Source organism: Abramis brama (genome assembly GCF_963993115.1).
Source record: "Abramis brama genome assembly, chromosome: 9".
Classification (NCBI taxonomy): Eukaryota; Metazoa; Chordata; class Actinopteri; order Cypriniformes; family Leuciscidae; genus Abramis; species Abramis brama.
Window position 1 is genome coordinate 31861538 of NC_139971.1, and position 16801 is coordinate 31878338.

Genomic DNA, 16801 nt, shown 5'->3' on the forward strand with positions numbered 1-16801 from the left:
ATACTGAATTTTTTTGACTTCACAAGAAATTCCTGATTATGTGGATTCCTATTGAAATGACTGGAATTCACCTGAACATTCACAGAACAACAGTAAATGTGACAACATTTAATCTCATAACAGATTTAAGGTGCAAAGTCATGATGTAAGGAATACTGTTTCCGGGTCCAAGCCTCTAGCCTACTCGTTTTTAGTGAGAATACTCAACAGCCGTTTATGATCACTGTTGATTCACTGTTGACATTCTCTAGGCTCACAGCGTCCTACCCTGGACTTCAGTATTTTAACGATTCATAAAAGCTGAATAAATGTGACCATCTGAGATTTTGGTATAGAGAAAAAAGTTTGGATCATGATTTTTGGGTAGTATTACAACAAACTGTGAGTGTATATTAGCACCATATGTTGTTTACTTTTGGCATCTGATAGACTTTTGGACCTGGAAACATCGATGTCTGAACAAGCGGATTGAGACACATAAATGTTTTAAAGTTAAGTATGCAAAAATAGTTGATGCACTTTTAATTAGTGTTGTCAATATGTAACAACACTAAAATAATTACATTTATTACATGGAATATATTTGTATTTACATGCATTTCTTTTATGTATTGAAAAGCCTTCCATATTGTGTATGAATTTTGCTTATGTATCATAATATTTTTTTTCTATGTATTGTTATTTAGTCTATTACTTGCTTTTTTCCATGTACATGCAAGTGTATGTATAAAAAAAAAATATATATAATATGCAATAAACATTTCTTATTATGTATTTGGCTCAGTTTTTCAGTTTGTTTATTATAATAGACTTCTTCAATTACGTAATGGCAACCATAGTACCAACAAGAAATATAAATAAACTAGACAAAAATGTTTGTCGAGACAAACTTTGAAGTTGGCTTGAGAAAGCCTGACCAGAAAGTTTGAAGTAGGCAATACAGTCTATCAGAAAACAGATAGATAGATAGATAGATAGATAGATAGATAGATAGATAGATAGATAGATAGATAGATAGATAGATTTTAGCATGAATTAACACATTGCTAGCATGTTTTAACATTGTTAGCATTAATTAGCATGTTGCTCACATTAATTAGCATGTTGCTATAGCATGAATAAGCACAATTATAGCATGAATTCACATGTTTTTGCACATTGCTATCATGGGTTAGCACATTGCTACCAAGTTTTAACACATGGTACGCATGAATTAGCACATTGTTAGCATGTTTAAACACATTGCTAACATGGATTAGCACAATGCTAGCATGAATTAGCACGTTTTCGCACGTTGCTAGCATGAATTAGCAACTTCAAAAGGTTCCTCCATGATCTTTTCATTTTTACAGTCTATTAAGATTTTATTTATTTGTTCTGTTAAACTTTTTATCTGTAAAACTTTCTTAATTAGGTTAGACATAACTGAACTGACCATTAAATACCGTAGCAGCACTATCTGCTCCTCTGTAATGCAGATTAGAGCTGGCATTGACTTTGAATGAGAGGTGGCCAAACATGATCATGACAGTCAAACAGAAAGCCCAGACAAGCAGACACATGTCTTATCAGTGATTTTCAAAACACTGTATTTCAACTCCCTCAATGTGTGAATAAAGGGGACAGGAAGTGGCAGTTTGGCAGCTCCAACCAGGAGTGTCACACCTAATCGCATCCCCTGCCATCTCCGGACGGCTAGCTCGGCCCAGGAGGTCGCGTGAAGCGCTCAGCTCATGCATTTCTGGGACGTTGCATCTAAACGCCACCTATGCATACGGCTGAGGCGTGCGGAGAGGGACGATGGACAGGGATGAGACCAGTACCACATTTCGAATGAGCCTTGACAGAACATGAGTGGATGCCTTGTCAGATCATTCTGAATACACAATGTCAGAAGTCTTGCCACCATGTCAGACAACTCTGGCGATGGTAGAGAGCTAGCATGCTACAATGTTCAGCGTCCTTTTTGAAATCTTGACATGTCTGACATTTTTCTGCTCAAAATGAGGTCATTTCAAATGAAACAAAATAGACAAAAACATTTGTCTATGACTAGTGTTTACTATAGTTTGCATTATTTTTTCATTTAAAACAATATATATATATTTAGTTATTTCCAGGTTTAAGGTTAGATTTTTTTGTGGTCTTAAACATTTGGCACAATTTTACATCCATATATAAATGCACAATCAAACAAACAATTAAATCTAACCAGATAGACAAACAAGATCTGATCTGCTAAATGATAGTTCAAATAAAGGTAAAAAATTATTCTAGTAAAAATGTTTTAAGTGAAGTACCTAAACGTAATTTCAGGAGGAGTGAACCCATCTAATCTTTCAATTAACTGCGGAGCACATAAACAGCTACTTACCATGCTCTGGCATCAGCCGTTTCGGCATCCGTCCACCTCCCCAACTCCACCAACATAATTTATGCATCTTGCAACCATACTCATCTTCCAAGCAGGAGGGGGTATATCTCAGCTCGAGTTGAAGCTGCTTCCTCGAGCCCCTCCATTGCAGACAGCAAGCCAAAAAGGTTAAATGGGCAAATTAACTTGTAAAATTAAAAATCATGCAAAGAAATTAGAATTTTTTTATGTCATTATTTTCTTTATTAAATGTTCAATATATATTTTTTAAATCCCAAATGATCAGCTCTCAGACTTTTTGTCCCCATTATAATACAGCGCTAAATGGACAAAGTAAATCTAACCAGAAATACTGGGTGCAGAACACATCTTATAGATATGCAGCGAATCTACATAAGGTGTTTGCACTGGTGTTCCAAGAGTCTTTTGTTTATAAATATTTGAAATGTATTTATTTGATTTCTTTCTGTGATGACTAGGGCGGTACAGCCAACATGTTCAAAAAAGTTTTTTGTTTCTTAATTCTGTCAAGAGAGGCAGGGAATACAATAATAAATTGAGCAAAACCAAAACTATAGTTCTCAGAGAGATATCACAGTTCTCTTGGGGGTTGTTTGGTACACTCTAGTGTATAAAATGAAATATATGCTTTTATTTATACACCAACACATCTTGTTTTAGACCTTCCTTTTCTTGCAAATATAGCTATATCAGCCAGTGTGTTCCTCTCAAGCGTTTTACTTGGTCAGCACTTCACTCGCAGTCAGAAATGTTGCTTAAGGTATCACTTAAGGTGTTGGAAAACAGGATCAAAAGGATTGATACACAGCTTTTGACATGCTATTTGAGCATGTAGCTCACTATAATTGGTCGTGTCATCATGCATTAAATTAACAATGTATGGTGTAATGCCCTGAAACGAGTGTCTTTTGCAAATCTGTCAGATATCATGCCAAAATGCTCTTGACAGCTGTCTGGGGAAATGGTAGTGAATAGCAATTCAGCTGCTCAAAATATTCCCTGTCCAGCTGTTAAATATTTTGGACATACAACAACTTTCTTGAGTTTGTTTATTGGGCAGATAGAAAAGGGTGTAATGCACCATAATTCTTCATACTGCTTAGTTTTTAACTCATGATCTTCCATGACTGAACCAATAACACATTTAAATCATACTTAAAGCACTTCAGCATAAATCATGTCTAACTTAATTTAAACTGACTGTACTTCAGTAGTAGGACAATTTTCCCATTCTTTAAGAAAAGGAAAATGACCTTAACCCGTACCCTTGTGCTGAGAATAATTCAGTCAGTGTGGACTCTGTGGGCAGCTGCCTCGATTCTGTCCCATGAGTGCTCTGGAGCTGTCATAAACTGTCACATCAACTCAGGTCTGGTCACAATATGAACTGACACTCAAGAAGCGGGTGAACAGGATTTCCAAGAGGCCATGATAAGATGAAGATTGTTCTAGCTCAGTGATCAATTTATTTCAGGTTATCCATGAAATGTTTTGCTAATTACACCAGAACAGAGATCCACACTATAGAAGTAACTTGTTTTGAAAATCTGTTTGAAGTAATTTATCACTTTTTTTCAGGTGCTGGCCCACATGCTATAGTTTTATAACAGCTAACTTCAGACAAGATGTCAGACAATAAATAAGCATGACACTAGTACAATCTGTACAGCATTTCACATCAAATTCAAGCTACTGTTTTCACATCAACTTTTTTTTCTCGATTGGCACATGTGTCAGAATTCCTGTTCAAACTTGTCTGATCAGGTTGAAGCTTATTGCACTGTCAAACGTAGCTCTCTTCTCATTAGTCTGGGCCCCTTCCCATCAGTGCATGCGCTCAAATTAGATTGACATCCAAACTGTTCAGATATACAAAGCAATTTAGATGATATTCATTAGAGCGATGACATAGGCTGATGTGACTCTGACAGGGAGCACTTCTCTCTCTTTCTCTCTCTTATTTTATTACCACTGAGGCGTGACTACCCCCACTAAATTCACTGTGCCAAAGGAACAAAACAAAAAGACACAACAATGTCAATTCAATTCTATCTGTCAATACTGAATGGGAAACAAGCTAACATTACAAAGAGTACAGATATCTGAGTAGATGTTTAAACTTGGCATGGTAAAGATCTGCACTAAAGAGGAAGTAACTGCAGCACAATCATGAGATTTCAAATTATGAAAAAGCCTCGATCCAATGACTGGTCACACATAAGATCATTGAGTGTGAAAACTGAGTGTTTTGGACTCTCGGATGACTAATTAAACAATGGGATTTAAATATAGCCTACTGAATGCTGAAATCAGGTTAAACTGGTGCCAGAAAAACATCAATTAAACAGAATAAAAATGTGAATTGCATGTATGACAGAAAGTCAAGTATTTAAGACAAAGACAAACAGGTTTTTGTTCTTCTAATTGTTTTTTTCTATAAAAAGATTGCAGTTTTTTACATTTTACATATATGGATGGCATGCCTCATTCAATGTATTAACATTCAACAAAAATTGTGTAAATAAAAACAGTCAAAAATGTCTGGTTAAATAGACTGATTAACAAATCTGGCTAGAATAAAAATGAAGAAGTGATACAGAAGTGAAAACGCATCTGTAAAAAAGCAAGTCATGGCAATTTATATCAACAACAAAAAGGTTTAAGACCAAGTATTTTTTAACACTTTATATACAGTTCTTTAATTATACATCTCAATAAATCAGATTCATTATGCACAAACAAACCAAGTAGTAGCACAGGCAATAATGAAAGCAAGCCATATTTTGGAAAATATGCATAACGTAGTTTGTCTATGTACAAATTTACATTCTTTTCTCATCAGAACAGAAACATCTCCCCCCAAAATGTTCATGATTATTTTAGAATGTTCATAATTTTAAGACACATGTTTACATATAATAGATTTCTTATACAGAGTATCTATTTGGTAAAGCTGGCATTAGCCACCTTAGAACTTTTAATGCTAAATTCCCTTGACAACACCAAAGATCACAAAGCTTAGCCTACAAGGCCAATTATGTATGTTAATGCAACAATATGTAAGTAACTGTGAATGAATCGTTACACTATGATCCTACTGTCTGTTCTCAACTTGGGAGTACAATAAATATCCTGGCATACACTGTTAACTGTACGATTATAGTTTGTGTGTATGTTACAGCGCTGGCACTGGTAGCAGTTGCTCCTGACATCCTCTAGCTGGCGATACAGCTGGAAGCACAGGTTTTAAGGAAGTGCTTTTAGAATGCTTCGTAATCCTCCGGTTGAAATTCTTAGAAGAAAGTTTAGCCAAGTCTTTCATTTTAAACCCAAGGTGTGACTCAAGGTGACAGATGTAAGTAGAACGAGCTTGGAACTGTGTTGCACATTCGCTACAGTAGAAAACTGGGTGTCCTGAGTCAATGTTCTTTATGAACTTTGTTCTGCCTGTTCGTCTGAGCTGGTATTTCACATTGGCCAGCCAGTGGCTGATGGTTGTCATAGATAGACCTGTTATTTGTGATATGACCATCCTTTCCTGGGAGCTCAAGTCTGATATCACATACTTTCCATCAGCTGTCTGCCTCAGGCAGGACGTGAACTGAGCCTGCAAAATCAGCAAGTGCTGGGGTTTCCAGTGTGACTGCCTACCTTTACGTTTGTGCACCACTGACGTATCCTCTGCCTCATCTGATGTATGAGAACCTTCGATTTCTGACTGCCCTGGCCTACATAAAAGTGTTGGGGGTTTCAAAACTTGAGAGTCTGAGAGATTTCGCAGCATGTCTGATATGTCAGAGAGGGCATTTTCACGCAAAGGACTCGCTGGTGTGAAGATTTTTGAACTAGTTGATTCAGTCACAGATGCACCAGGCACAGAGGAACTCACAGCTTTGCCTGGGAGAGTAGCAGCTCTGAGACATTGTTCACTTTTGCCTTTGGACAAGTCTATCGGTTGGTCTCTGCAAATTTCATGGCAGTCCGTATGTGACTGGCTAGGTTTCGTCAAGTGTCCAGATGGAGCGGCGAGAGCGGCCCTTTCTGCCATGCTGTTGCTCATCCTGAGAAGCATACTCATAGGGTCCTGGACAGGCCTTAGCGGTTTGGCAGCTTTACCCAGATGAAGGTTCATAACAGACTGAAGGGCACTTAGAGGACTGACAGAGGGTTGTTTTGGCTCAGGGTGTGCAGATAATAGACCAGCGTCATCATACAGATCTGAGGTGGAGGTGGTGCGAGTTCTGAAGTCTTGAGTGTGCTTCTGAATTTCCCTTTCGTTTGTGTTACTCTCAGTGATATTGCTCATAGATGTAATCATGTTATCCAGGCTTGGAGATTTTGACACCAGTGATTTCCCTTTAAGATTCAGCAGCTGCCGATGTGGTGATCCCTGCCCATTCAAGTCATTAAATTGCCTGTCTACTTCAGCAACTGTTACGGTTACTTTGTTTTCCAGTTTGTCCACCTCATGGAGATTAACTGTGGTGGAGGAAGTTCTTGGTGGAGTGCTTGGAGGAATCAAATGACTTTTGTCTAAAGACTGGACTTCCTGACTACTGGATGATTGTTTTAAAGAGGAAATATAGCCTGAGTTGTGCAGAGCAGGTTTCAGATGGTTTTGTAACTGATAAGCTGCATGAATGCTCTGGTAACCGCCCCAGCTTGGGGCACCCCTCTGTGCTTTGTTAATGGCAGATGTAACTGTATTCTCCAGTGATTTTAGAATATCAAAATCCATTTTAGGACTCTCTTTCAGATCATCTTCAGTAAGGTAATCAGACTTTGTTAATGTGCTGAATTTCTGCTTAGCATCATTTACATTAGCAGACTCCTTGCATTCACTGTCTTTCTGAGAAGTAATTTCTTGTGTCTTGTTCTTGTTGTCCCCAGTTGCTACAGATGTGATGGATGATGACTCCAAGATTCCTGTGGCTGAGAGAGGGGAAGAACATGTTGTACCTGACTGAGACTTCTCAGACTTACTTTTAGGATGAGGAGGCTTGTCTGTTTTTTGCAACGATTGGGTAACTTTTGCAAAGTGGCCGGTCAACACCATATGAGCTCTCAAGTGCTGAAGAGAGTCATGCAAAATACCACACTCCATACATTTAAGATTCTGAGACTTGAACTGTATACCACGGCTTGTCGTCTTCTGATCTTTAACGTTTTTATTGTCGGTTTGTTCAGAGTACATCTGAAAAATATCGTTGGCCTGCCCATCATTAGGACTTTTTGTCTGCTCCGTTGTTTGCAAAGATTTTGCAACATCCAACTCCATTGGAACCCTCTTTCTGAATGAAGACACAACTTTAGCAGCAATTGCTGTTCTTGGCTCTCTCAGAGGAACCTTTTGGTAATGCTTAGTCTTTATCATGTGCACGCTGAGGTCTTGCAAAGATTCAAAAGAGTGTCCACAGTACATACAGCGTAGGACTTTCTGGGCATCTTCCTTTCCTTCCATCTCCAAAAGAGAGCGCTTACGTGGCTTGGACCATGACTTGGCACCCTTGCTAGCACTTTCGAGGTTGTCATCACGGTAGTGGTCTGTTTCATTCATGTGAACTGTGAGATCAAGCAGAGTGTCATATGCTGCACTGCAGCTTTTGCAGTGGAACTTGCTAGCACCGGTAAAGATGGATCCGTAGAGTTTAGTGCTTTGGCGGTAGAGCTGAACAGTGGAAAAAATACTTGGTTCAAGTGCAATAGGTTGTTTTTGAGAGACCTGTTGGAATGTCTTTGCGATAGCAGATTGATGCCAATCGTAGCAGTTGCGTCCAGGACTGCTGTTGCTGCTACTGCTACCGCTGCTACTGGCTGTCTGTTCATCTGCATACGGTTGAGAGGAATTCAAGTTCAAAAAGGACCAGTAGGGATTATTGAGGAAGCTTTTGTAAATAGCCTTCATCTGTTCTAGGCTGTCTGTAATACATACAGAGTGTTCAGAACTGTCTTTTAGAAAGTCTCTTGTGGCCTCCTCCTCTTTTTTGTTTGGGGTGCTCTCTGTATCTGATGTGGGGTCACTAGATTCACTTATGTGAGATTCACTGTCAACGTCCTGACCTGATAGCTCAGCAGCAGGGGAATCTTGTTCATCCATTGGGGTTTTTAAGTCTTCTCCCAAATCATTTTCATCCTGTAGTGTCTCCTTGGCCACTGAGAAATCACTTCCAGTATCTTCAGTCTCTATGGGGGTCTCCTTAACATTCTCTGAATCATAAGCTAGAGGGGGGGGGGGGGGGGGGGGGGGTGAGAAAAAAAAAGTATTAAGTAAATGCCACATAAGTACCACTGAAATGTAAACAAACAAAACAAAATTTAGCCTAATGACATTCTTCTATGAATGAAGTGAATGGGCCACACCCCTCATGAAGTTGAATTTAAATTGCAATTCAGCAAATTCCTCTTTCTGAAATTACAATTTAAAGAAGTTCAACACAGGTGTTGTTCCACTCTGGCCCACAAATATCAAAGTCTTACATTCAGGTTGCAATTCTGTATACTGTTGTCTGCCTCAATTCAAATGCAAATCAAATTCAGGAATTGAATTCAATTCTGAATGGCACATAAGCACTAGTGCATCCACAAACAAATAATGGAGGACTAAGAAATAACGCTCTTCTAGAACTAAGATTTTGAAATAGGCTGGTCTGGTCTAGTCAAGTGTACATCAAAGCTTTTTTTAATCTAAATGTTTGCTGTTGAGCTTCTAATCAGGCTATTTACAAGAAGTTGCACCTGCTACCATTTGGCCCACCTCCCCACATGTCCACACACCTGTGCACATATAAAGAGACAAATAGATAGAGGGAAAAGGTGGACAGATAGATTGAGAGGTTAAGGGGAATGACATAAGATGGCGGCACATAAGCCACCTGTCACTTTGAATCCCACCTGACGACTGTTCACCTTGGACAGGTGACATGTTGCGAGAAAGGTGTCTGCTCGAGCACCTCAAGATGACAGATCCAAGGGGACACGGTCGCCCTTCTCCCTGCCAGCTGCCCTCACACCCTCAAAAGAGCCCATCCACCACCGTCCTTCGGGACTGATGATCCCGTCTCCTGACAGCCTGTCCCCTGCTAGTTTGACACTGTCACTCTGACTCCGTAAGTGGAACAAATGCCCTCTTGAAAGCCATACCAACCCCCCCGTCTCTGTTCCACTCTATTCACTCTTGTTTGTGTGCGCATTTGTGATTATGTTGCTCATGTCAAAAGGAAAACGCTTGACATGTCAGATGTTTGGAAATACAGCAGGCCTTGAATTACAAGCTAACATGGTGTGCTGCTGCATGTGTGATTCAAGTGCATTGTGCCACGCTAACGGTCTCTCTTCCTTTCTCTCTCTTACAAGATCCACCACAGTCTTGACAAGAGTGTTAAAGCACAAATAGCTCTCATTTCAAATGATAATACACAATCTCACAAGCCCACGCTTCTCTCATTTAGCCTCTCACTGGCTGTCAGCCAGGCGGCCCGCAGGATGGGGGCTCTAAAGGATAACTGGCAGGTGCAGGCCAGTCTTATCCCCTCTGTAGATTTGGATTGTCACTAGGTATCCATTACTTGCCAATCTCCTCTGATCGTGCCCGACAGCCTTGATCAAAAGATGTCATTTGAAAGGCCTGATTTGGCATGAACTCCAAAGCAGTTCGAAAAGAGGGTGAACCAGGTGTAACTACAATGACATGATCATTTTCCTGCCCTCTCATATCCCTGAGACAATTACGGTGACACACTGAGGGTTCACAATGGCAAATTGCTTTTTTCTTGTACAAATGGCGAAGACTACAAGACTGTAACTTTTTTTTGGGGGGGGGGGGGGGGGGGGGGGACTTCATAAAAGTCTTAGGGGGTGGAGAAGTTAAGAACACATTCATCCTAAGAAAAAACATAAACTTTCACTAATGTGTGTGTGTGTGTGTGTGTGTATCAAAACCAAAGCCCACTAAATTTGAACACAATCTTTAACCTCAAATGATTTATAATCCATCTCAGGAGGCACCTACCATAACCAATTATTCCAAAAGGCTTGATTGACAGGCTGGGTGATTTATTAAGCTAATAAAATGTGATGTGTGCAATGAGCTCTAACAGGACAAAAATCCAGGAGACTTTAGTGGCACTCGCCCTGTTTGATTTATGTAACTATTACATTTGTCTCCATATGACCAGTCATTAACCCCCTCCACCCTACAGACAGAAACAGCACATAAGACATTTAAATTGGAACATCAAGTACTATACATAACATTATTTATTTAATGTGCATGCATTATTGATTACTCTAAGACAGTACAGAGGTCAGACACATGATTACAATTAAAAGTAGGCATTTTTGTGAGGCATCTACTCACAGCTGCTTTGCACTTTATGTGATTCTCTAGATGATAACATTTTTACATGAAGTAAAAATCAGAGGAAATCATTTAATGCCATAGATTAGTCTTGTTACATAGGTCTTATTAGGTGACTTTGCAATAATACCCAATAAGATAATTATGATATGCATTTGAATGGTTGCTCGACATACATAAAGCTTTCTGTCAGTAAATACTTCAGTTTTTTATCCTCAGAGCTCACATGACTCTCTTGCAACCTCACAGTGTGATACAGATTGAGGCTAACTGTGAGAATTGTTCTTGCTTCAGGCCATGCTAATGTGCAACACATGACACTTTGATCAAAATAAAGCAGCGTTCAGGCAACATGTTGAGATGCCCCCATGCCAAAAATAGTGTTCTTTGCTGGAATCGAAGCAAAGAACAGAGTTCATTTTTAAACTACAACAAAAACACTGTTGGCGTATATCGGTGCCCTGGGTCTTAACCTTTCTGTAGTGTTTCTCTTTCTCTGCTGAAGAAACTTAAAACTCACCATTTACTGTAAATGCGGGAAGGCAAACAGTCTCTGCTGACTGGAATTCTACTGACCATAAACGTCCTTTCAGGGGAGATATCTCTCTAATTATCACTCTGTGTGCCTTTGATTCCTTTTCCCCCTTGACAACAGTGTGTCTGATGTGTCTCAGCTGCCAAGAGTGATTGGCAACAATTCTATGTGTATCTAAGCCAGCAGCTGCTGAGATGATGGCCCAGCATCAAAGAACTCAGTGAGATGGATGGCACTCATAATTCTACTCTGCAGGGACAAGGTGGGGGAGGTTGGGGGCAAAAACCAACAGAAAAAAAAAAAAAAACCTGACTGTCACCCACTCACCCCCCAACCTTTCAAGCGAGGCTTTGTTACCCTCTTTAATGAGCTTCCGATAACTAGGAATTGAGTTCACTGAGAATACTGGAAGGGTTCGTTGGGAATGCAATACCAAACTCCCAATCTTATCCGGCAATGACCACCCGGTGGACAGCTGGTGTCTCGTAACAAACACGGAAAGAAAGCAAAGCTATCCATCATAGAGAGGACATCTAAGACCCTGTGCTCTGTCTATGCCTCTCTAACGCTCAGGTTACAGGCTTACACAGCCGTCCAAATAATATTCACTGTGATAAATGGTCCTCTAAGCCGCCTACCTCTCATTAATCTCTTTCTTTAAAGGAGCATCCATCATTGAGCAGGGCTAGAGCTGTAGAAGAGAACGCTAGAGTTCATTTACAGGCCAGCTGTGCTTGAGTGATGCGTGTCATTTTTAGCTTGGACGGGAATGCGCAGTCGTCAACACGTACAAATGTCCACGTACGTGAATACCCACAGACGAAGATGAGCGCACATGCAAACGTGTATTCTTGAGAAGCAAAGTCGGTGATTGAAGGACTGATTGATTGATTCAAAACGTGGTTTGGTAGGTGAACATTTTGAAATGTGCAATGAAAGACATTCCCACCTTTTGCTTAAGTAGAAATTATCATGCATTTAGCTAAATTAGAACTCATTTGTCGTTTCACTTGCTCAACATGTGTTATATCTTAGTCTGTCATCGGCTGAGTTCTCTACTCAAAGAAGGCTTTCAATGACTTAATGACTTAACAGCTTAACTCAGCAATGTGACAATTTATTGAATTTTCTTGCCTGTGTCAATTTCTTTTAGTCTAACTACAAACCCTATACAGCACCATCTCTGTTTCGCTTTTAAACATTTGGCCTGTATCTTTCACTTCCTAACTTTCTCCCCAGCCCTTTCTGTCCAATTCTCAACAATATTTCTCCTTTCTTCCCTGCCTCAGTGTCTCGGAAAGCCTGGGTGATAGATGACATGTGTCAGGATGCCAGAAGTAAAGGGTGGCAGCGTGATTAACGGCTCTGTTGAAAGGGTAATTGACGGTTTGGCATTGTGCTGATCTTCTCCACCAGGGTTTGGTTTCTGGACCCCTGAGGACCAGACTGACTCATTTTTCTAAAATGGACCACAAGCTAAAAGCCAGCTCCCATGAGAAAAAAAGAGATGGATTCTTGTCTTCTTAACAGAAGATTGATATCTTCATTGTCAACACAGCAAAGCAACATTCATATAAGTTTACAACCACAATAGAGTGCTAGTTCAAATGAGAGTTTGGATAGATAGCCGTTCAATGATGTGACACTCATCTTTTGTCCTATTTAAATTTATTTAAAAAATGCAATCAATAGGCCTACATACTATGACTTAAATATTGTACACCTCTTCTACAATGAGCATGATTTTAATTCCTGTAAAAAAAGGAATTGTGATGTTTTTGCAGGGGGCATAAGGTGAAAAATATTTGAGTAATACAACTCAGATATCTTAAGATTGTTTTTTTGGGGCATATTTTACTATTATTTCTAAGAAAATAAAAATAATTTGCTTCACTTGAAAAAAAAACCCCACTTATCTGCAAAATCTTTGCAGTTTTAAAATAATAACATCAAACAGGAAATTATGTCATAGAGAGGATCCTATGTGTCAATAAGTCTCTGCAAATCACACAATTAGATTTTTTTTAATGACAAAGCAAGGTTAGTTCATGTGCTGTGACTCCCCAAAACTATTTATAAATGAATAATTCTTAGTATTTGTAAACAAAGAGCAATAAAACACTATTATAACCATACAATTTTAAAAAGAATATACAGTTTAGTATAATTATTTCGATGAACCTGGCACGTGTTTTAAACTAGATTTTTCCTTTTAATTATCATGGACCAAGGCATAGTAAAAGGCATATACTTATTTAGTCAGCTATGACTTACAAAATTTGGCTTAAATTTTTTTTTTAAAATAAGCAATTTTAAATATTAAACAGAACATTCACAAAGTAAAACTAAATTTGCCCATCACATCAATAACAGTTATGAACACATTAAACTTGTGAACACACCATCTGTGTGCATGTGTGAAATGTGTATGCAAGAATGTGTATGATTACTTTAATCTTTTGTCTCAGCCATGTGTAAATCAATGGGGTTCTAGCCGTTTTGAAGCTGTTGGCAGTGATTACATGCATGCCTGGCTGGAGAGGTATGTTGACACTGGTTTGGATTAGGGAATAGTGGGCCTCTATGGTTTCCTGCCCTTTCATCACCACCACCATCAAGCCCAGCTCCTGCGTCACATCCACGCATGACTGATGGCCGCTTGTCCGGATGACCTGCCTCGCACCTTAGATCTGACAGCGACTGAATTTACCCTTAGAAAGAGGGAGAAGGCAGGGCCTGGAGTCGCGCCCAACAGAGCCTGAGAACCGAGAAGATTTTTGGCCAGGGTGGCCCGTGGGATTTGCGGAGGAGTGTCCGATTAACTCACATTATCAACCCACACACAGACAGAGAGAGATCTAACTAACAAAGTTGAAACAAAGTACAACTCTCAAAATAGATTTGATGTCTAATCTGTCGTTCCAAATATGGCTCAAAGCCTAACAGACAGATGAAAACATCCATTTCAGAAGGACTGTAGGTGGTTCCACATATTTGTCTCCTCATAACAGTTCAGAATCGTCTAGATTCAAGACAGGCACCAAAAAGCTCATTTGTCACGTAAAGGTGCTAAATTGGGTTATGGCAATAGGAAAGACCAGTAACAGTGGCTAATATCAACTTGATTACATCAAGGGAGCACAAACCTAATATGACTTGGTGACAGACGCATACCTTGTCATCTCCAATCACATGTCAGGAATCCATCAAGTTAACAGCTAATTAGGTGTGCTCAGATAAAGCAAAGCAAAATGTTTCTTTTTACAGAGCACTGCAAACCTTTAGGGCAAGAGAGAGATAGGGAAAGAGTACATTGTTTTAAATCTTTCATTAAGACTTCACCTACCAGATTGGCTATCGAGCTGTACATCCTTTACAGAGAAAAAACAAGGCATCAGAATCAAGAATTCGGTCATCATCAGGTTAAAAGTAAATAGCACTTCACTAAATGTGTTCATACCTGTAAACCATAAACTCACACTTGTAAACCACTATGGTCACCACTCTGCACAGGGTCCATGAGTGAAGTTTGGTGGAGCATACTGATGAAATAAAAGCCTAGGCAAGCTTATGGGAAAAAGAAGGAGAGCACTCACATGGCCTTGCTCTGATTGACCATTAAAGCCTTTGATGGATGAGGCTGTCACAAGGATAACAATTAAATCCAACATGAGACAAAGCTGTTCTGACAGGCCAGTCTAACAGAGCAAGCCATACCCCTCCATTAAACTCCACATCATCTCTGCCTCAAACACACACACAAACAGTGAAGGCTATATAATAATGGCTTTGTATCTGTTTCAAAGAGCTCTGCTATAAATATAAAAATTCCCCAGAACTCCTCCTCTTTCAAATAATAGGATAGGATCTATTCTATTAACCAGACAGATAATGTTTTGGTTAACATGAAGGCAGTTTCAGTGGTTTTCACCTCTTTAAAGAAGTTTAAAGAGTCTGAAATGGATATGTGTAAATAATAAGCTGATAAAAAGGATTAAAATTTAAAATACCATTGTTAAGTGTGTATGTATATATATATATATATATATATATATGTATATATATATATATATATATATATATATATATATATATATATATATATATATATATTTCATTTCAACAACTTATTATGCAACAACTTAATGACCTTGATATAGCCTACAGATTGAGGGTCTAAACGTTTTTTCTGGTTTCTGGGGGTTTTTTTCTTGTCACATGACAACAAAATGGCTTCCAGAATGTTGGTAATATTTTAAAACAAAATTACTTAGCTCCATTTAAAAAATAAATAAAAGCTAATAAAGGATAATGCCAAAATTATTTAGGCTACTGTATGCATATTTCTTTCTCTCTCTCTCTCTCTCTATCTTTAAAGAATTGCAGCCTTTAAAATAGTTTTTTTTTTTTTTTTTACAATTTCCAGACAGTTATCAAAGACAATTTTGTTTTTAAGCCCAAAAAAATGAAAAATTCAAATTACAAACTGGTCATTATTCAAAAGCTGTATTCAAGTAATTTTGAATCAGTTGTACTGTACCTTTAATTAACTTATGACAAAAAAAAAGCAAAAAAAAAAAAAAAGCAAAAAAAAGAATCAATAACATGACAAAAGAAAAAAAAGTATGACTCAAATTAGGATTAGGAAAATATGTTTAGATAATCCAGGCAAATAAAAGCGATTACACACTGATTTTGTGCCTTATGAAATGTACTAAAACGATATGTACATAATGGAGGACAGATGAACAAGAGCATCTTAATGAAATTCAGATAAACTTACCTGCCGCTCGTTTCGGCGCCTGCTGTTTTCTTCGCGGCATACTTGCGCGCAGACTGTGTGTCTATATACGCAAACTGAAACGATTTTCTACTATGTATGCTCCCAGTCAGACGTGTCACCATTAAACAAAAGTACAGCGCAGTCACAACAGCTACGCCACTTCGCATTGGGCATAGGAGAAAGCCCAGGTGCTCCGTGTTCAGCGGTAGTCTTTGTTTAAAGCCCGTCCGCTGGAGTGATGAGGAAAACTGCACGGCAGGACAGTTAACGCCTAGCCGATCGCTACGAGTTTGTCACGTCACTCAAAAGTCCGCGGCAACCGATACACTAGCAGAAAGTATGGGGGCGTTTACACGTCTGGTTGTGTCCAAAACAGCTAGATATAATGCAACGAAATGGCACAGAACACTGGGGTTTCGTGTCGCGATTAAAAGTTAATAAAAGTTACACAACGTTTAACTCGACAACGCTGATGGCGCGAGACAGTGAAACATCAGAGAGACGCGACGAAGACCAAAGACATCATGCGTGCGTAGTGCGTTGACCAACAATTATACAATAGCAGACAAACAACGCTTCCTGTGCTCCTACCGGTCACTCCCACGCACAATCCCATGCCCAAAAATGCAGTCTAGGTAGGCAGCTCGTAGGACTTTGAGACACTGCCAATATGTCACTTAAGAGTGCATTAACAAGACCGCTTACACTGACAAGAAGGATGTAACTTAACCC

General features: G+C 39.1%; 1 protein-coding gene across 1 annotated transcript; it reads right to left on the bottom strand.

Moving 5' to 3' along the window:
- Positions 1-2618: 2618 nt before the first annotated feature.
- On the bottom strand, positions 2619-16801 carry tshz3a (teashirt zinc finger homeobox 3a). Its single transcript, XM_084125024.1, has 2 exons — positions 16070-16801; positions 2619-8614 (listed from the first exon to the last, which is right to left on the bottom strand). The coding sequence occupies exons 1-2, from the start codon at positions 16107-16109 to the stop codon at positions 5571-5573; spliced, it is 3084 nt and encodes a 1027-aa protein (XP_083981150.1). The 5' UTR covers positions 16110-16801; the 3' UTR covers positions 2619-5570.